Source organism: Natator depressus, chromosome 3, assembly GCF_965152275.1.
Source record: "Natator depressus isolate rNatDep1 chromosome 3, rNatDep2.hap1, whole genome shotgun sequence".
NCBI lineage: Eukaryota > Metazoa > Chordata > Testudines > Cheloniidae > Natator > Natator depressus.
Genome location: NC_134236.1, coordinates 48228369 through 48250930, shown reverse-complemented (window position 1 = coordinate 48250930; position 22562 = coordinate 48228369). Strand labels below are relative to the sequence as shown.

Here is a 22562-nt window from a genome sequence, read left to right as displayed (position 1 = left end):
AATTTTTTCAAGCTGAAAAGAACATACCAGCAGGGTAGTGGAGGGCTCTGTCTGTGGATCCCAGGTTTTATTACTTAAACAAATGACTTACAGTACCATTGATGCTGGTATGGAGGACAAGTTTTCCAATTTTTCAGCTATTAAACTGTGAATAATCATAATGAGAAATGAGAGAGTTGGACACTTAAGTACATAGATGGCTAATATTCTACAGTATGCCAAATAAAACCAATTTTGGAGCAAAAACATAAGAATAGGAACATATGCCATTTTAGGATCACTAAAAGACCATTCAGTCCAACATTCTTGTCATTTAAAACTTGTATCTCACCCCCACCTTTCTGCTTTTTAGCTTTCTTCTCCAGGAAATGATCTAGCATAGGTGCCTTATAAGGCCCAGCCTAAATTTGAAATTGCCTTTAAGAATCAGCTTAAAAAGGATATAGTTTATGAACGCAGACTATGCCTTTACATTTTCTGTTAGCAGACTGAAGAGGTAATTAGCAAGATAGCAGCATTTCTCAGAGAACATGAAGGAAACAACTTCTTTTCCTTGCGGCAATTATATAATAAGCTAGGAGTTTATTTGGTTTAGAGACTTGAGCTGAAAGAAATAAGTAACATGAGACAGGAAAAGCATCCTTGAGATTGCTTAACACCAGCAGTTAACTAAGCAAAGAAGAGTAAAGACTACCGTACAACCAGTGAAAGTGGAAATTGAGAGAAAAACAGACAAAGCAGACGAGAAATGGCAGGTGAACTGTGAAATGAAGAAAAGGCTCCAGATCGTAAGGTTCCAGTGAAGAAAACCAAAACGAGGGGGTGGAGTGCAGGAAACCAGAAAACCACTAGTATCAGGAGACCTAGTAATACCTAACCAGGCAGCTACTTTTATAAGTGAAAAAACCCACACTAAAGCAATGAGCAAAGCAGACTTAATTATGGAAAAGTCTGGGAAATATGGAAAACACAGGTGTTCATATTCACAATAGTAGAGATGTTTGCAACCTTTCCCCTGCAATTTGTGTCTTGTTCTTTTTTGTAGGAACTACTTTTTAAAATGGAAGAATATGTTGCCACAAAACTCTGTAGAGAAAGAGCCTTTCACCTGTTTGTTTGTTTGTTATTGTTTTTAAATAAAATCTGTGATTATAGCAATAAGCCACTGCAGGTATGTATTAGTAGGCAATTGGTGCTCTTCTCAAGTGGTCAAAGGCACTCAGCCTTTGGCCCCTGTGCTTCAGAGCACACCAATAACCTTCTCATACACACATCCATTGCTTATTGCTATAAGCAAAAAACGTATCCCTAAAACTAATTATGTAGATTCAGAGAGGTTAAACTGTGAGCTCTTCAGGGCAGGGTTATTTATTTATATTAAAGTAGCCTCCAGAGATCTGAACTGAGACTGAAGCCCTATTATACATACACATAGCAAGATGCAACCCCCCTCTTCCCCCCCCACCAAAGAATATGCAATTTAAATAACATGCTTCTGGTTCAGTGCCCAGCACCTTGTTAGCACTTAAAAAGTAATAACAAGCCCTTTTACTTCCAACGCCACCCACAGTTTGATGATTGTATCTCAGAAGTTCGGAGCCCTGGCAGTTACTGAGCCAACAGACCTGCTGACTAGATCTGTTTCAGTGTACTATTCAGACAAAGGGATTCTGCAGCCATTATGGATTATCCTGATCTTCAAATTCCCCTCACTAGACTTTACTTTGAGCTGGAGGCAGAACTGCAACTCTCTTTGGCTTAAGTTCAAACCTCAACAGTTTGTCTCAACAGTTTTTCTCATTCTAGAATTTCTCATTCTAATATACGAGAAACACACGCGCGCGTGCGCACACACACACACACACACACAGAATGCACCCAGGGGAATTACAGTGGCAACTGGGAGGTCAAATCTGCAGTGTTTAGGGGATTTAAAGGCTAGAGGTCAAATACCTCCCTGCTGTAATTTCACTGAAGTCAACGGATTTACACAAAGGATGAATTTGGCTCTTTTCTCTCTTCGTTTCCTCCATATCTAGTTAAATTGTTTTCTCCTGGAATTAAATTTTTATTGTACCCACCCTTGTTCCATATTAAATATCTACTCTTTCCCTACTGTGAATTTCCCTTGCATTAAGTGCCATCAAGTAGCATGTCACACATTTTGCAAGGTCTGCCTTTCTGAATTCCAGTATTTTCGTGCTGTTGTTTGGTCAGCAGCCACTTATCAGCATTTAAAACCTGATAATATGTTCACACATCATAGGTGGGCTTCTGCTCCAACTTCATTTATAACTTTCTGGTGTTTCCAGTTATTAGATCCAGGACACTCAGGTCATTCTGATCTAGTTAGCTTTTCAGCTAATACGTAATTAAGCAATCTTGTACTACTTCCATTAACATGCTTTCTTCCTTCCACCTCATCCCATGAGAAAAACATAAAGAATGAGACCATGTATGTCAAATGATATTTACCTCCCAGTCAGATTCTCTTCTGCTACATCCTTTTCTGAGGTACAGATCTGGACAGGTAGCTAGTGAAAGGAACAGAAACCACGGACTCATAGGATTATCAGAGTACAAACCTGTCAACCTTGGTCAGTTCATTCAAGATTCCTGGCTCCTTATCCCTTTTTCCTCACTCTAGCATTAGCTACATGTGTTGCGAAGTTGCTGGTGAGGCCAATGATTGCACCATTTCCATCTAACACTTTGTGGGTTCTCTGTTAGGATTCATATGGGCCTTAGAGCAATTTATGTATGTTTTGCCAGCAGGTTTTTTGCCTTTTTGAGAGCAACATGCTCCATAGAATACCACATTCTGTGCCTCTTCCTTTCTGCTGGCCACCTCCAATCCCCTTTTGCCTTATATTGCCTCCATCAACATGTAAGTGGAGTGGAGAGGATGCCGGCAACTCCACAGGGAGGTAGGAAATCATACTAAGCAGCTGTCTTTCCCATACATTCATTCCCTCCACTCTATTTTGCATGGCACTTGTGTGAATTTTCTGTCTTCCAGCATTGTCTTCCTGGTCACTGTTTGGAAGTTGTAATCCCAAGTGCCCACAGCAATGGCCTTTTTAGAGACCTCCTTTTATCATTTCAACTGTATCTTGTTAAACTTGACTATTTAAATGACTAAGAGTCAGTATAATCCAGTTCTGAAGTGCGCTGGGCAGTAATCCAGCTCTTTCTCTTCGGGACAGATATTCATTTTTTGGACTAGAAATTAATTACTTCCAAATGCTGAAAATGTAGGAAGCCTTTTAAAAAAGTTGTTCGGGTGCTTATAGAATCAAGTTGATTTGAAAAGTTTTCAGAATGATAACTTAATCACTTCAAAAATATTTAAAAATTAACTGTTTAGTACTTGCAGAAGGTGCCAAAATTAAAAAACTGAAGTCCAATATGTACAGAATATTTAAAGGATAGGGCATGGTAGGGTCAGCTTCTCTGCATGCCACTGTGCCATTGAGATTTAACTGGTCTTGCAGAGGTGAAAGGGTACTTGACTGGCTTCTCAACTGAGATTAACAACATGGCTGATGGTAGATTTGGGGACATGTAATTGGACTATTTATTTTACAACTTTTAATCAAGGGCATCTTGGTTAGATTGACCAAGATATTCTGGTTGGGGATATTCTGTGTACTACCAACATACATGTATTTGTTTTATCTTGGGTTTCACTCACTTCCTGAATCAAGTGAACAAAAATGTATTGTTTCTACATATTGTGTATATATTTTTACACACACACACAAACACACACAGTTAAAATAATATTATTCAGGTTGCAAAGTCAAATATTCAAAAGTTAGGAAATGCTGGAATTAAGGTTGTCCATGCATCCTTAATTCAACCCCCTTGTGCATGTGCATTATGATTCAGTCTTTAATTATTTCGTTTTAGATTTAGTAATGGGTTTGTTGGCATCCTTTCTTCTGCAAAAGATGGTGTGATTTTTAGCCTATGATATAGATGGTTTGCAATGTCTCATGTGACTGAATAGTCCAATCCGAGATTTGCATGATCTTTGGCATTTATTGCAAATGTATGTATCTTTGTTGAGGACTGCTTGCTTCCTACGGGCTCTTTACTCTTCAAGCTGTAGGAGCCAACTTTTGTCATGGACTTTGATATCCTGATGCAGATGATGGTGCCACTTGTTACGATCACTTGCCAAGATTTCCCATTGGTCAGGATCAATTCCAAATTCCTTCATATCTCACTTGCTTGTGTCTCTATAGTGAAGTTTGGGACATCATGTTGTTGTTGTTCCCTCTGATAGCTCCCCGTATAGCATGTCCTTGGGTATACGTCCATCCTCCAATCTACTCAGATGGCCTAGCGAGCGCAGCCATCTTTGCTTGAGCAGGGCTCTCACACTTGGTAAGTTTGCACTTTGAAGAGCTTCTGTGTTGGTGACTTCATCTTGCCATTTGGTGTTGAGTATGCAGCGTAAACAATGTAGGTGGAAATTGTTTGAAACCTTTTCTCCTGATGAGCATAAGTTGTCCATGTTTCCCCACCGTACATGAGAGTGCTGAGGACACAAGCTTGGTACGCTAGCATTTTGGTGTTGAGGGTAAGCTTTGAGTTGTTCCATGCTCTTTTAGTTAATCTGCTAAAGATGGTAGCAGCCTTTCCAACACAAAAATTTAGTTCTTCATCGAGTGATAGGTTGATGGTCACCGTAGAACCTAAATAGCTGAACTTTTGGTCTACTTCTAGCTGGTTTGCATTTAAGGTAATTGAAGGATCTTGTGGAACCCCCTGTCCTAATACAACCATTTTCTTGATGCTGGTGGTGAGAGAAAATGCTGGACACCACTTGAAAGGCAGTCCATGAGTTATTGTTGTAGATATTCATTGTGGGCTATGAGGGCAGCATCATCAGTTAATAGAAGTTCCCTGATTAGCACCTTTTTCACTTTGGCCTTTCACTTAAGTCAGGACAGATTGAAGAGTTTCCCATCTGATCTTGTGTGGAGATACACTCCATCTTTCATGTCCTTAAACTCACAGTTCAAGAGTATCAAGAAGAAGATTCCAAAGAGTGTAGGGGCAAGAACACATTCTTGCTTCACTCCGCTGTTCATCTCAAAGCTGTCCAATTTGGACCCATAAAACTGGACAGTTGCTCTCATGTTGTTGTGGAATGAACATTTAAGAGTTAGTAGGGTTGGTGGGCATCCTGTATTTTCTAGTATTGCAAATAGACCTGCTCTGCTGACTGTGTTGAATGCTTTGGTCAGGTCCAGAAAGGCAATGTACAATGGTTGGTTTTGCTCTGTGCACTTGGAGTTGACGCAGAGAAAATTTAATGTCTATAGTTGATCTTCCAGCCCTGAATCCACACTGTGGTTCAGGATAGACATGATTTGCCAGCTGCTGTAGGCACACTAATATGACTTTTGCGAAAGCTTTTCCTGCTACACTTAGTAGCGAGATACCCATGTAGTTGTTGCAGTCGCCCTTTTCGCTTTTGTTTTTCTACAAAGTGATGATGTTTGCATCACAGGTATTTTTAGTAAAAGTCATGAACAGGTTACGGGCAGTAAACAAAAATTCATGGCCTGTGACCTGTCCATGACATGAACTATATACCCCTGACTAAATCTTGGGGGCGGGGATGGCCCGGGAGTGCCCTGGGTGCTCAGGGGGGGCAACCCGGGACCCAAACTGGTATAGAGAGTATGGATTGGGACACCCATGGGTGCAAGGGGGGTGGGCAGGTGGCGGCATGTGGCCCATGACCCCCACTGGTGCTGGGGTAGGGGTGGCGGTGCGTGGCCCAGGAACCCCACTTACGCTGGGGAGCGGGGGATTGGCAGGGTTGGCAAGCTCCCTGCGTGGCTCCACACCTCCTCAGAAGTGACAACATCCCCCTCCTTCAGCTCCTAGGGAGAGGCGTGGCCAGGCAGCTCTGCTGCCTCCACCAACAGTGCAGGCTCTGCAGCTCCTATTGGCCGGGAGCCACGGCTAATGGGAGCTGGTGAGGCAGTACCTGCAGGCAGAGGCAACACGCAGAGCTGCCTGGCCACACTTCCGCCTAAGAGCCAATAGAGGGAGATGTTGCTGCTTCCGGGGAGCCCCCACAGAGCCCTCACCCCATCCCCTGCCCCAACCCTCTTCCCCCTCCCACACCCAAACTCCTGCTGCTCCTGGGGATGGGGGTCGTGGCCCCAGTAGCGGCTGGTGCGGCTGGCCCAGGAGCTGCCTGAGCTGCTCAGGTGGCCCCCAGGCCAGGCGCACCAGCTGCTGCAGAAATCACGGAGGTCACAAAAAGTCATAGAATCTGTGACTTCTGTGACCTCTCTGACAAACTCACAGCCTTAATTATATGATCACATACTGTTTTTTCCACAGGACCCCATCCTCATCCAGTGCCAAGGATGGATGTTGCTCACTTAACAAGCAGCAATTCAATATTTTATTTTCTCCTCAATGTGTGGCCCTATTCCTTATTTACTATTCAAACCCTTCTCTGAAGTCAGAATCATTAATTTCCTCATGGGCTTTTCATTATAATATCTGAGTGCTACACAAATATATATGAATTTATTTTCACCAGACCCCTTTGAGATGAGGGGTTATTATAATCTCCATTTTAGCAATGGAGAATTGAGCCACAGAGAAATTGAAGTCAAAAGTATCCACTAATACTGGGTACGCAATTTGAGACACACCTAGGAACTGGTTTTTATATTCAAAGCACAGCTTCTATTGACTTCAGTTGCAGCTGTGAGTGCTAAGCACCACTTCTGCAATCAACCCCCAGGATATCAAGCTGGACACCCAGAAAATGAGAATCAGAGTTAGTGACCATCTGTGAAATGTTTGGTTGGTGTTACCCCACCAGCCTCCATTCCCAGTTGAGTGCGCCCTCTCCCAGGCTCCTTAGTCCAATCTACTCCCTCCCACCCCTCCACGTCCAACACTTACCCCTCAGCATTCAAATCAGGCAGCTTTATCCTTCATGCTAGGTTAGGAGCTGCCTAAGCTAGCTAGTGGGTGATGCTGAGGTGAGGGGTGTGTCCTAAGCCCTGCCCCTTTTGTGGAGATAGATGCCTAAATCCAGGCTGCTTCAGGAAGGTGCTTATCTCTACTAGCCATCCATAACTAGGAATCCTTCTCCTGGAGTCAGTCTGCTTAGATGCCTAAGATCTGAAAATGAGTTTGGCTCCTGCCTCTCCACATCATTCTCCCCGGGACACCCAGAACCATAAGCCGCTGTGTTACCCCTCTGCCTCAACAAGGGAGAGCTTTGCTAAGGCTAAAACTGTGTGTCAGCTTCCTACCACACCAGTCTGTCCACCTCAACAACAAACTCCTCAAGAATCTGCGAGTCTTAACCTTCCATTGCAGGTAACAATTAGTGAACTTCATTTCCTGCGTTTCCCAAAGATGTCTCACTGGAGTGTCTAGTCCCTCTCACTGGACACTCACTGGAGTGTCTAGTCCCTCTCACTGGACACTCACTGAAATTAAGTTCACTGCCACAAGAGATACAACACACACCACCCTGTTAGGTTAGCTGAAGACTCACTCTATACTTCAGAATAACAGCACTGAGATGGTTTATAGTAAAATGAAGAATTAGTTTATTAATGAAGAACAGAAATTTGAATGATACTAAGTACGAGAAAAGGGGACAGATGTGGTTAGAAACAACAGACAACAAAACATGCTTTCCAATGACTAAAACTCAATTTTAGCAGTTACAAGCTTTGCCTAAGCAGGTTTCTCTCTTACATCCAGTTACTAGCACCTCTAGGCCAGAGAATCCAATCTTCACAGAATCAGAGGGTGCTGTCCCTTTTGTTCCCTAAGTGATAGATAATTAAGGGCTTCTCTCTTTCTTTTTATAGTCCAGCAAATTTCCGCAACATATTCTTTGAAAATTAAACCCAGACAAAATTCCTCTCCCTGACTAATGCGTAGACGCCATGCTGTCCTCCTCCCCCTCTAGTTGATTTGCTTTTTCAGTTGGCTTAATCACTTTAACCTTCGTTGTAAATGAACTTCCGTTTTCCCTGGCCTCACCTTGTTCAATTTACATTGGAGACACATGCAAACAGGTGTAACAATATTCTTTGTCTATGACAAACTGATTTATCCACTCTGCTCAGATTGCTTGTTTTGAACATATTTTATGAACACATTTCCAGTGTACATACATAATTCTTTACACTGACCATATATACATCACACAATAATATTAATGACCCAGTACGTCACCAGTTTTTATGAGATATCATACAATAAATTGTTTGGCTAAATATTCTGACAGCAGTGTGTTGCGTGTGCCCCTTGCCAGTTGGCATAAAGAGGTTCTTAAGATCACACTCACTCCACACCAAATGGTGGTAATGGGGCCCAGTTTATCACTTTTAACACAGTAGTTATAGCACTCAGCTGGATGTGGGAGATCTGGGTTTGATTTCTCTCCCTCCCCCGGCCTCATTTAAAAAAATGCTTTTCTCTCCCTTGTTTTTATGTGAAAAAGTCACACAAAGGTGAGAAACTGACTGTAAATAGGAAATAGTGCATCTAATTTATCACAAAATTCTGTCAAATGTGCAATAAAACAAAAATAATATGAGAAAAAATAATCCCTTTCAGTTATAGAAAATGTAGACGTTACTTGTAGTAGACTTAAGCACGTGCATAAGTGTCTGCAGGATCAGGGCCTACATTAGTAAATATGTAGAGTACTATGTATAGCATTTGTATACTGATAGAATAATCTATTGATTTCATTTCAAAAGATACTGTACATTGCAGAATAGAATCCAGTGTTCATACATGGATAGGTAAAAACAGAAATATTTGATTGTATGTTCTCCAGTAATTGAACGTAATATAGTGTCTGTTACAATACTGCCATGGTTTTTGGTTAACAAAATAGAAACCTAGTCTACAGTTCCTCTATAAAATTAAGTGTTCTATCATAAATGCGTTTGGGTTTTTGCCATGATTTTCAGAACACCAAGTATCAGTGGAGAAAAATCAATCAATGTAACTATTGAAAATATATTAGAAATTGTCCATCTGAAGTCCCTCAACCTTTGGTAATTAGAGGCCATACTGAGGAGATTGACAGGGTAAATTAGAAGTTAATATTTACACAACAAAACATATGCCCAGTACAATATCCTACGCTGATGTTACTGAAACCCGAGTCCAGAAAAGTACCGTGGAAACAAGACCTGGTACTTTTCTTGTGCCAACACAAACAGCAATTACAGCACAGTGTGAGAGGAGTCGTAAGAAATACTACTGCGTATCAGTAGTTCAACAAAGTCAGCACTTTTATGTAATTGTGTGGGGAAAACATTTCAGATCCCAGCAAGAAATGGCCATTTATTCTTTTAAACTGATCCTTGATAAAACAATGCTGGGGTCACAAGAAGGCTATTCTGCCAATTTTGCTTCACTGTGGGATCCATTGACATCTGGCTGAGCTGCGGAAGCTGGGAAATTTCTTTAATATTCTCTTGACAGTAAAATGGACATGTGGAAAACATTCTAATCTGTTAATCTTTGGTGCTTCTGAAGAAAGGACATTTGGCTTTATATTTTGTACTGATAAGTATTAAGTCTCCAGATCTAGTTGTAAATAAGTTAATGGCATCTGAATGGAGAATGCAGTCCTTGTTTCCCAAATATGGCAGAAGATAAATATGCACCTGTATAATCAACGTGATGTAATAAACACCAAGAGTTCTTTTTGTTTGAGCATATTCTTTGGCAATTTACTCCTCTTTATAGTGAATATGTTTTATCAATAAATATCAGGGAGCAATAGTTGAATTTCTTCTTACATCCTGAGTGATAAAACAGACTACTCTAATGCATAGTTTCATACAAAGGATTACGAAAATGTAATTAAACAAGGGCCTAAAAATAACAATTGTACAAAAAACCTTCTAAGATGATACCTTTTAGTCAACATCTGTAATTCATTACATAGTTTGTTTAGCTAAGACTGAAAATAATTCTTGCATGTAAATATATAATTATGATGAATAATGGGGATATATATTTTATATGGATACAGATAGAATATATGATTGGTTTCTGGCATGACATTTATCTTCATAAATGAGGAAAGGAGTAATAAATCACTTATGAAGAAAAGTGTGAGCATATACAGTATATGGTGAATAAAAAAGCATACAATATATCTTCTAATTAGAAATAAGTGGATGATACCATGCAAAATGGAAAAGTATTAAACTGGAGTTCAGACTCTTGCAGAGTCTGGCAGGATATTTGTATTCATCTGAAAAAAGCAGGAAAATAAATAAAAGTAATGAATTTATGGATTACATTGAGTTTAAAGTGGTTCCCAAATTCTAAATAGTGAGTTATATGGTTATAACACGTTTCCTAGTGGAACTATCAGTAGGCTCCTTTGGAATACTTAAAGGAGCCTCTTTTGGTTTTGGTTGCAGAACAAGTAGCCCCAGGAACTAGTAGTCCTGTTCTTTTTCCCAAAACCTAGTTGCTGACTGAAACCAACAGCAACCAACTGAAAATTCCAGAGTTTTGCTAGGTCAGCAAACTGTCTCCTGAACAGAAGGGAATCTGACTATTAAGGAGAGTGATTTAATATGTTTCTGCTGGCTGGTGCATCCTGGTATTTCATTAAGGTTGATCTGCTAATGAGAGCAAGAGGAATGATATCTGTCCAGCATCAATTCTCAATTTGGGGACTGTCTAAACAATCAGTTCATATTGTCATGTTCATCAGGCCCAATCTGCAGTTCTTACTCAGGAAAAACTCCTAATGCATAAAGAAAAGGAGTACTTGTTCTTGACGTCTGATTTGTGTCCGTTTATTCTTTTACGTAGAGACTGTCCAGTTTGACCAATGTACATGGCAGAGGGGCATTGCTGGCATACGATGGCATATATAACATTGGTAGATGTGCAGGTGAATGAGCCTTTAGTGTGGCTGATGTGATTAGGCCCTATGATGGTGTCCCCTGAATAGATGTGTGGACACAGTTGGCAACGGGCTTTGTTGCAAGGATAGGTTCCTGGGTTAGTGGTTCTGTTGTGTGGTGTGTGGTTGCCGGTGAGCCAGCAATGCCCCTCTGCCATGTACATTGGTCAAACTGGACAGTCTCTACGTAAAAGAATAAATGGACACAAATCAGATGTCAAGAATTATAACATTCAAAAACCAGTCGGAGAACACTTCCATCTCTTTGGTCACTCGATTACAGACCTAAAAGTTGCAATTCTTCAACAAAAAAACTTCAAAAACAGACTCCAACGAGAGACTGCTGAATTGGAATTAATTTGCAAACTGGATAAAATTAACATAGGCTTGAATAAAGACTGGGAGTGGATGGGTCATTACACAAAGTAAAACTATTTCGCCATGTTTATTCCCCCCAACCCCCACTGTTCCTCAGACGTTCTTGTCAACTGCTGGAAATGGCGCACCTTGATTATCACTACAAAAGGTTTCCTCCCACCCCCGCTCTCCTGCTGGTAATAGCTCACCTTAAGTGATCACTCTCGTTACAGTGTGTATGGTAACACCCATTATTTCATGTTCTCTATGTATATAAATCTCCCCACTGTATTTTCCACTGAATGCATCCGATGAAGTGAGCTGTAGCTCACGAAAGCTTATGCTCAAATAAATTTGTTAGTCTCTAAGGTGCCACAAGTCCTTTTCTTTTTGCGAATACAGACTAACACAGCTGCTACTCTGAAACCTATCCTAATGCATAGTAACTTTAGCTGAGTAAGTAGTGGAGGATCAACCCAGATTCTGATAATTAATGCGTTTTAAGATAGCACTGATGAACTAACAGATTCTGTGATTGAGCTAATTCAGGTTGGTGGTGCTTTAAATCTATCTGCTTCAGAAGCAGATATTCATAGGAATAAGAACTACAGGACTCTAGAGAAGTGCAGGGGCAAAAGAGATGACCTGGGGGGAGGGTACAAGAACTAGATCCTTCTGTTATAATAAAAACAGACATAATTTGAATTAGAGAGCAGAGATAATGCTTGAATTTAGTTCTTGTGGCTTGTCATCTCTACAAAACTATGTGACTGAGTTAATAACCATGTAATTTACAGTTGCCTCATTGATACACAGACAATATAGTGACAGAAAATTAAATGACTTCCTCAGTCCAAGACATTATCTAGCCCTATGGTTGAGTCACCAGTCTAGTATTGTTTATTTCCTGTAATATTTCTGTAAAGTGTTGGTGACATTTTTTTAAATGGTCTTTCAATAGTAAGATTAGCTGTGCTGCAAGAACTGAGGGCAGAAGGGTGGCTTCAGGGGGACTACCATGTAGCCCAACAGAAAACAGAAGAAAACTTAATTCTCTGAGCCTAGCCTGAGGTAGGAAGAAGGGATGTTGCTACTTGAGGAGCTTCTGGGAAGCATGGGAGGTTTTGCCATCGGAAGAAAAGTCCTTGGAGGGTGGCCCAGCATATTCTTGACTCCTTGGCAAGAGAGAAAGGGTGGTTCTAGACATTAAAACATTAGATTACACAATAATATCCACCAAGAGGGGCCATTCTGAAGATAGATGTGGCTCAGCAGCTATCAATCTGTTGCTGCAGCAGGCTTGGTCATCAGACACCTTCTCACATTACAGCTGGCTGCTGGTTTCTCAGGCAGCTGTCCACATGGAAAGGGATCTAGCTCCCCTTCCTCATGACTTTCTCTGGCGAGAAAGATCATCAACATTGCTGTCTCTAGCCATGACAGAGCTATTTTCAGGAAGCTGCCTGTGTTTCACCACAAAGAAGCAAGTACAGAAGAGAATGTGGCGAGTGAAAATATGATAGATGAGATTTTGAAAATTAACCCGTAATTTTGTATGCTTCAGCTTTTGGGAACTCAATTTGACACACATTAAAGAGGCCTGATTTTTAGAAAATGCTGAGCACCCGCTTTCTGGAAACCTTTGTGGCATCTCAACTTGGGCATCACAAACAGTGAAGTGAATTCTATCCTTACTTTTGCCACAGACATCATGTATGATGCTGAGAAAGTAATTAAAACCCAGGGTTTTAGAGGTGACCACTATAGTTACATCTTTACTTATTTTTGTAATATACACGATCTTAAAAATGGTGAAATTGATGGAATATCCTCTTTAATACACATTTGCAACTAAAATTAGAAAAGAAAATGAACATCAATTGAAACCATAATTAGCATTTTTAAAATATACCATAATGGGCTTCACATCCCCCGCTGGCTGAGCTGCAGGTGTGTGTAGTTTGAGAGGGAGGCTAGGGGATTGGAGAATCAAAACAAAATGTTCTTTTGGTGGGTTGTGCCACCTGTCACCAGCCCTAGGGGAGAGTTCTGACTGTGTTAAAGTTAGCTGGATTTTTTAGACAATGTGGTCATGCCTCATTCCTTCGGTTACCTATGACGTTAGAAAACCAGCAGCAGGACTGAGATGGTCACCTGCTTTTGTGACATCAGACCACTGGGGTACCTCCTCTCCCTTCATGTCAGGGAGAGAGCTTAGGAACCCCAACAGACCAACTGATAGGGACTACCACCTGGGGAGGATAAGACAGAACTTGGGTACCTTCACCAGCTGTAGGACTGAACGGAGCTGATCCGTTAGCACATCCAGGAGAAGTGGAAGTGCCAGAAATCACAGTACAGTGTATAGGTCTGGGGGAGACACAGTTTGCTCCAGGTGAGTGTCTGTTCACCCAAGAGAAAGCCGGAAGACTTCCAAATCTCATTGCTGCCTGGGACGGTCATTGCACCATATTAGAGAGACTATTGGTCATGAAAAGAACAGGAGTACTTGTGGCACCTTAGAGACTAACCAATTTATTTGAGCATGAGCTTTCGTGAGCTACAGCTCACTTCATTCGTTGAGTGGAGCTGAACTGCTGGAGGACTGACTAGCTCCCTATCAATCCAACAGGGGACTTGGCATCAGATCTGCAATGGGGAAATAACATGGAAGAAGAGGGACTGGAGCCAGCTTGAGTCATCAGGCTACTGAGGAATCCAGTATTGTTCCTGAAGTCAAACCTCCCGGACCCTCAACCAATGGACACCTGCTGAGCAATCCCTGGCCCTCAGGCCACACCCAGAAGATTTGCAGGCCCACCCAAGACATACCTGTGTTGTGTGGGTTCTCAGGGCCATGCCTACCCATATGGAACTACTGGTTCTACTGTGGGAGGCCAGCACACTGCAGTCAGAGCCAAATGTGTCTGTGGTGGGGTGGGGTGTCTTCCTCGCCCCACTGGCTGTATGGCAGGTGGTGAAGTTTGAGAGAAACTGAAAATCAGGAAATGTTTTTGTGGTGTGTGTCGGTGGTGCTGGCACAAGCTCTAAGGGTGGCAGGTGCTGCTGTGTGAGGTCTCTGGCTGCAATGTAGTCTCACCTCATTCTTTTGGATCCCATGATGGTACAATATTGTAATAATAGTAATATGGATTAAAGAGTACTGCTGTGTTTTTCAGTCCTTTTTTTACACAATCCTTGCTACATATTTAAACTTTCAGAGTCTATTCTACTAGACAGATTTTTTTTCACCTCACTGAGGCAATTCATAGGAAAAAGCTTTTTCTCTTTAATACACAATTACAAACTAAAAATATTCATTTGGAATTGTTTGCATCTTGAAATTAATATCCTATATGCAAGTGTAAATAACAGTATTGTCAAGGAATTGTCTATATGTCATAATTAACCAGTATATACCATTTAAAAAACAAGGAAATTCCCATCAATTAAAAAATCATTAGGGATGCTTAAGGAAACATCCATCCACATAAACCCTTAAAAGCAAGGAAATGTCCAATTAAGACGTCCTTTCTTTAATACACCTTAACCCCCCCACACCACATTCGTCACAGACACACTGCAACACAAAACCTTAGCTTCGGCCTCAAACCTCCTCCTGGGAAACTAACACATCACATAGTTCCGTGATGCATGGATGCCAAATGCATATGTCTGATGATGAGTTTAGCGTTAAAGTTTGGGGTTATGGTATGATTGTGAGGAATGCAATGTATGTTATCTTTTGGCACCATGTAATATAAGAACATAAAAATGGCTATATTGGGTCAGACCAATGGACCACCTATATCACCCATATCTTGCTTTCCAACAGTGGCCTGTGCCAGATGCTTTAGAGGGAATGAACAGAACAGGGCAATTGTCGAGTAATTCATCCCTTGTCATCCACTCCCAGCTTCTGGCAATCAGAGGCTAGGGACACCCAGAGCATGGGGTTGCATCCCTGACCATCTTCGCTAATAGCCATTGATGGACTATCCTCTATGAATTTGTCTAATTCTTTTTGAACCCAGTTATACTTTTGGCTTTCACAGCATCTCCTGGCAATGAGTTCCACAGGTTGACTGTGCATTGTGTGAAAAAGTATTTTGTTTATGTGTGTGAATATAATCTGTAGGCAGCTGGTATATCAAAGAAAATCATTCTTATAGAGAGATATTGATCACCTACTCCCCACCAAAGCCTCTCCAGTTATGTCTCTGTCCATAATCCACTCTTTCAATTCTCCATCCATTCTCTCCTCTTCTCTTCCACAGCCCAATCAATTCACTGCCCCTTATTAATTCTCTGATGTCACCCCGATCTCCACAAAAATTCTCTGTATTTTTGTCATAGAATAAATTATCTGCCCCCAGACCTCCTCTGCCCACAAGCCCAGTCAGTCCACCCTCTGCCCACCAACATTCCCCAATACATCCTCTGGCCCAAGATCTCGGCCCCTAATTAATCACTTCTCTGTAGCTGATCCCCAAGGTTCCCATACAGTTGCTTCTCTACCTATGGCCCTTCATATGCTCCTAATCAAATATTTGCCCCCAAACTGTAATTTACCAATAATCAGGCCTACAGTTCATCCCATACCCCAGCTTCTTTAACAGGTCATACTCTACCCCATCACTCATTCCAGTTCTCACCCCCCACCCCCCCTGCCAGCCCCTGAGCCTGCCACATCCACTACAGTTCACTATAAACTTCCTAGCCTCACAACTCAGTCCATCCTCTGCAACCTACTCACCACTCAACTCATCCCTGTGGCCCTACTCCCCACTCAATCCATTCTCTGCACACATCCCTTAATCCATCCTGTGTGACCAACACCCTTGTTCTATTATATCTGAATGACACCCATGCCCCTCTACTCAGTCTCTCTGCAAGACCCTTCAGTCAGCTGATTCTGTTTCCACCAGCAATTTGATCACCACCAACCCCAGTTGTTCCTCCTCCTCCTGCTGACTCAGCAAAGTTATCCTCTACCAAGGCTACCCTCAGGAAACGGATCCTCACCTGAGTTTAAATGATGATCCTTGGTCCAATCCCGGCCCTCAAACTTATCTTAAGGGCTTGTTTTCTTTGGTTGACATGAGAGTGGGAGGGGAATGGGTCCCATGGCTGCCCTTAGTTGCTCTTTAGGGAAGGGGAACACCTTGGGGTTCTTTGTATATCTTTTACACTCTACCCGCTGTGCCTAAGCTAGGGCATCTCCTGCTCCTCCTGTTGGCTTCCTAGTGTTCTCATTGCCTGGCAGGGGAACAGCCATAATCACTGTAGGAAGTTAGCAGGTGACTATGGCAGGGTCTTCTGGACAAAATAATCTGCCACATTGTAATTAAAGACTGTATCACAGTGCATACTCACAAAGGGGGACATGTTACATCTGCACTTGCAACCTTAATATTGGCATTTCCTCATTTTTGAGTGCTTGACTTTGCCAGTTGAACGCTCGTGTAGTGTGGCATTCTGTATGTCCTTTTCAAGATTTTAAAAAAAGCAAACTGAAAAAAAACAGAACTCCATCGTATAGAATCATACTGATCTCCATCCCTACCCATGGGACATCAGCAGAGTTGGAACCTTCAGATCCACAGCACAGACCTCTACCACTGGTGCGAAGAAGTAACTGATAGTAATAGTAGGCAGGTTTCAGAGTAGCAGCCGTGTTAGTCTGTATTTGCAAAAAAAAAAAAAAGGAGGACTTGTGGCACCTTAGAGACTAACAAATTTATTTGAGCATAAGCTTTCGTGAGCTACAGCTCACTTCATCGGATCCTGGTGTACCAGCCATTTAAGGGGGATGAGACACACACTTTACCAGTGGGTTTCACAACCATTTGCTCTACAGCAATTGCAAGGAAATACTAGCCAAGTCCTTACCGTCCTGGGCTGGGTATGCTCAGTGCAGATGGCATCTATAGAGAGCTGCCAGACTGTAATCATCAAATGGTAATTTTCAAAGGCTTATAACTTGGCCCAATCTCTGTGGCTTTTCATTGAGAAAATAAAAGGCATCTCTCTGATCTCAGGGGTTCCCCAAGTTTCAAGTTCCTTCTCCAAATCATGGACCTTTAAGAAATACTTTATAATAACAAAACCTCATATTTTTTCAGCAACTCATTCTCGGAAATGGCTGAACCTATTTTTAGTGAACCTTACCAAAACACTTCAGCCTGAGGCAGAGACCTAGTGTGAAAAATTTCAGGTCTAGTGTTTGTTTGAAAAGTAAAAAGCAACTGAAAATAAGGTCTTACGATTTAAAGCGCGAGGCAACCGTAACTATAAGTGTCACTGCCAGATTTGTCTATAATAATGGGTCAGAGGCTATGTGAAAAGATGCGTGCAAGAGGTTAAAAAGAACGTGCCATATTGACCAATGTTTTGCAGTTCTCTTTCTCATGGCTTGGTTGAATATTAAGTTTCTTTCGGGAGCAAAAACAATTTGTTGCTGAATGTATTAATTTCTCAAAAGTGACTGAAGCAGGAGCGTTGTAGATTTTAATGTAACAGTGACACCATGTGGCCAGTGGTGTATTGGGCTTTACATTTCAAAGCATTATTTTCTTGGTCAAACCTAAGCATTAGTATCACAGCAGAGAGAAAAAGAAGCAGAAGGAAAAACCAGAAAATGACAACTTTTGCCATGGAAAAGAGATGCAAAGAGTCCCATTTTATTGCTTTGCACTTTTAAAAAATATGTTTTAAATTGTTGAAATGCTAAAATAGTATCTGTTGCCTAATTACTCTTCTATTGAAACAAAATACATGAAACAAAATTAGCTAGACCATTCCATTCGGCTCAGTCATGGCATGGTCTCTTCTTAGGGAAGAAGTTCACAGAGGGGGCATTCTAGAAACCTTGGGAAACCCAGGGATCAGATGAATAATCAAGATCCTTCTAAATGTATAATGTCAGCACGCAGAGTGATTCCCTTTGTGCTGTAACCTGGGCCATCCTGATACCCTAGCTCATTTGTGAGCCCTACAAACTGGCTCTCCCCAATGACTACTCTGAAACAATGGAAGGGAGCTATAACAGGTTATAGCAAGATTAATTACTGGAAAGGTTTGTGCTTGGAAATACTCCATTGATAGATGGAAACGTGCCACATAATAGCAGCTGCTCCCAGTTCTGCCTTCCGCAAGATATGCCCTTGTCCCCCAAAGCCGGAGGAGCCCCACATTATGTTGGAACTCCAACAAGGGCAAAACCTATCTTGGTGTCAGTGTGTTAAATTCTAATGTGGTGAAAATGCTGACAGTGGCCCTGCATTTCCTTTTATTTTTGTACACGCCAAACGCTTGCCGTACCTGATAGGCTATGCATTTCCCAAGTGGAAAATGGATAGAGCACTGAACGAGCATGAGAGAGTTCAATTACTGGCTCTTCCACAGCGTTCATGTGCAATTTTTGGGCATCTCACACTGTGCCTCAAACAGTGTTGCCAACACATGTCATTATATTATTGACAGTTTTGTAATATTTGATATTGCTCTTAAAGGCCTATTTCTGGACCCAGGTGATTATGAATCTCAGTTTTCATTTAAAAATAATGTTACTAGCTTGTGTGATAAGCTTGAAAATATTTTCAGAATCTCATGGTTTTAAATCTCTTTATTTAGTAAAGGCCAGACTAACGAATTTTCAGCACTTGGGGAATGCAGTATCCTCAACTCCATCTCTAAATGTGAGATGATAATACATTCCTACCTTACAGCAACAGATTCATATTTGTAAGGTGTTGGGACACTACAGTCAATCATTCAGAACCCTTCAAACCTGTTCAAGCATCAATCAATCATCAAAGAGACTGGATCATGTACATTTTCACTACAGGACAAACTATTGGTTACACACATGCATGTTCGGATATAAACAACTCCGTGAGTGCTTGTTACAAATATTTGCCACAAAATTGACACAATTCAAAGTCTCATGATTGCCTAGCACAATTTAATGCCTGTCAGCAAGTGACACATAGCATGTGCACCTTTTAAAGGTCTGCTATTGGCAGTGAATATGTTTCAAAAACTGCATGATCAGATTACTGAGTTCCTTAACTCATGATCTCTTCTATTAACAGGGTAAATATTTTCCATGTGCTGAAGAAAAAGGTCTTGTTTTAAACACTTGACATCCACTTTTAGCCCTTCTTTTGGAACCCAATATGCCTTAGAAGAGCATCAAAAGAAAACAGTTTTGCAGCGGCTGAAGTTTACTAAGAAGTTACTGACTGAGTATAACTTTAGACTCTCTGTACGTGGACAGTATTTGCAGCAATGTTAACCCAAAAAATAGCCTTTGGTTTTTAACGCTATCAGAGTGAAAATTATATCTGTGTTTTGTCTCAAGATCTTGTGAATGGGCCACTCAGGGTGTGTCTACACAGCAGTTAAACACCTGTGACTGGCCCTGTCAGCTGACTCAGGCTCACAGGGCTTGGGCTCTGGGGCTGTAAAATTGCAGTGTAGACATTCGGGCTTGGACCCATTGTGTGGTCCCAGAGCTTGGGCTCCCGCCCAAGCTGGAACATCTACACCACAGTTTTACAGCTCTGCAGCCCAAGCCCAAGTCAGCTGACACGGGCCAGGCATGGGTATTTAATTACTGGGTAGAAAACCCTCAAGTCATGAGCTGCAGTGATTCTGGGCAGAAGCCAGAAAATTCATCTTGTGTGCTTGCCTTCAAAAAGAAAAACCATATGCAAGAGAAGATGGATGGATGGATGCAGCTGCTGAGTCTACTGTTGTTAATTTTACAGACATCTTGTTAGAGATGTTTATAAATAGATTTTGAAGGATTACATTTTTATTTGTAAATGTTGGTAAACTTCAATTTCACCATACACAAACCGATGAAAAAATATTTCCAGCCATCATAACTGAAATGTACAGCTCGGCAAAATAAGAAGAATGCTGCTTGAGAACTTATTAGAGTTTGATTTAAGGATAGTTACTTGGTATATTTTGACATGTTCAACTCCATGTCCTAATGACTGTTTGTTTATTCATAAATATTGGAACAATTTCAGCAGGAGAGACTGAGAGCGTCCATTCAAGCGTATCCCATGGTCCAGTGATTAGGGCATGGAGGTTTAACTCAGAGGGGGGAAAGGGGGAATTGAATCAGGCTTACCATGCGCTGGGAGAGTGCTCTAACTCTGGGCTAAAGGTGGTTGCTGTTATTTGGGTGAGGAGGGGGAAGGGGATATCTCTCTCCCTTGGCTTTTTGTGAAAAAGACCTTGGGGGGGCCTAACTCTAGGAGGGGGTTCACAGGAGTGAATGACATTAAATGAACAGGGGCTCTGGAAGCATGGCAGATGTGACATCCATATGCTCAATGGCTGCTTTAAGGCCTATGGTGAACTTGTGGAAGAGCATTTGACATTTCTTCTGTAGCCTAGGGACAACTCTGTGAGTAAGGAAGAAAAATGTAGGAGTTCAGATCTTGTCTTTTCTAACTGCTGTTTAAAATTTCCATATACTACCCTTATAATTGGCATGGGGAGGGCTAGATTCACAAAGGACTTAGTCACCTAACTGCCTCTACAGCAGTGGCTGATTAGCCTCTGGGTCAATGAGGCCCATGCCCAGGGGCCCCAGCCAACTGGGGAGCCCCAGAAAAAAAAATCCACCACCGGGTGGCGGAAGCCCAGAGCCCTGGCCACTGGGTGGGCAGGAAGGGCAGGGCGGAGTGGAGAAAGCCTCCATGCCCTGACACCACTCCCCAGCAGAAGCACTGGGCGGGTGGGGTGGGGGAAGTCCCCAGTGTCCTGTCTCCGGCAGAAGCCCTGGGGCAGCAGGGGAAGTCCCAGCACCGAGACCCCCACTGCAGCCCTGGGACTGGAGGAGTCTTGCTACCTGCTGCGGCCTCAGGGCTGGGGGAGTGCTCATTCCCTGCTGTGGCTTGGGGCCATGGCAGGGAGACAGAGCTTCTCTGGTCTTGACGCCACGGGGTGGGCGGGGGGGCGGAATGGGGGGACCATGTGTGGAACAGGGGCGGGGCCCCAGGACAGGGCAGAAGGGGATGGGCTGTGGGTGGACCACAGATGGAAGAGGCAGAATGGGGGTGGAACCACAGGTGGAAGGGGTGGCAAGGGCCCCCCCCCCCACTTGCTCTGACCCAGGGCCCCAGGAAACCTTAATCTGCCTATAGGCACCTAAATCCATCTTTTAGGCTCCACCAACATTCACAAAACCACCACAGCACAGATGCAGGTTACTTTGAAGATATAAAAAGTGAAGTTGAAACCCACCCCTCAAAAATAACTTTCATATCTGCCAGCATCATGTGCTAGGCTGTTCTCTAGTCAGAACCCCCTGAGTAGTATCCCACAAAGATCCTTGCACTATTAAGGACATCAGGCCTGGGCGCAGTATATGGAATGCCAATTAAAGAACAAAGCCCATTGGTTACAAATGTATCCTTATCTTGTATTGCCAATGGTAACTACTGTGTGCTGGTTAAAATTGTAATTTCTGAATAGCACTATGTGATAATGTTGCATTTGTATCTTATTGTTTTCCAGATGGGAGTTGGTGTTGTGGACTCTGCTGTGGCTGGATTAGGTGGCTGTCCATATGCGAAAGGTGCTACTGGAAACGTAGCTACGGAGGATGTTCTATACATGCTTAATGGGTTAGGGATAAATACGGTAAACTATTGCACATTTATGTTAGCATATCTACATTTCTTAAAACTGCCAGTCACTGTGTGTTTGAACAACATAATAGTGTTGCTCTAAGGGAGCTAGTTGTTGTATCATTTAAGAAGATTATGTTTGATTACAATGCACTGAGATTTGTTGCTGAAAAGCCCTTGAATATGATACACAATAGACTGGTGAGAGAGAGAAGCCTGCTGAACAGGCAGGCTTAACCGCTGAGGAGGCTGAGCCAGCGCTGACTGATAGCAATGGGAGTCTTTCCATTGACATCACTGAGCTGTGGATCAGGCCCATAGTGATTATGGGACTAGGCAGTAGTTTAATTCATCTGGCTCCATATGTGAAAAATAAAATTGTGTCTATGGGCTGCCAGTGTGATATGTCCGTGAAAAAAGCTAATGCGGTCTTGGGATGTATCAGGCGAGGTATTTCCAGTAGAGATAAGGATGTGTTAGTACCATTATACAAGGCACTGGTGAGACCTCATCTGGAATACCATGTGCAGTTCTGGTCTCCCACGTTAAGAAGGATGAATTCAAACTGGAACAGGTACAGAGAAGGGCTACTA

The 22562-nt window shown here is 42.2% G+C and overlaps 1 protein-coding gene across 6 annotated transcripts in view; it reads left to right on the top strand.

The window, feature by feature from the left end:
- HMGCLL1 (3-hydroxy-3-methylglutaryl-CoA lyase like 1) overlaps positions 1–22562 on the top strand; it is a 109970-nt gene that overhangs the window by 75716 nt on the left and 11692 nt on the right. For 5 of the 6 annotated variants that reach the window (XM_074947845.1, XM_074947843.1, XM_074947842.1 and 2 more), the window contains one exon: positions 21857–21982. In XM_074947845.1, the coding sequence (XP_074803946.1) occupies positions 21857–21982 (126 nt within the window). Of the gene's footprint in view, positions 1–13946; positions 14459–21856; positions 21983–22562 lie in introns of those variants that run through there. The other variant, XM_074947844.1, reaches the window with a different exon arrangement.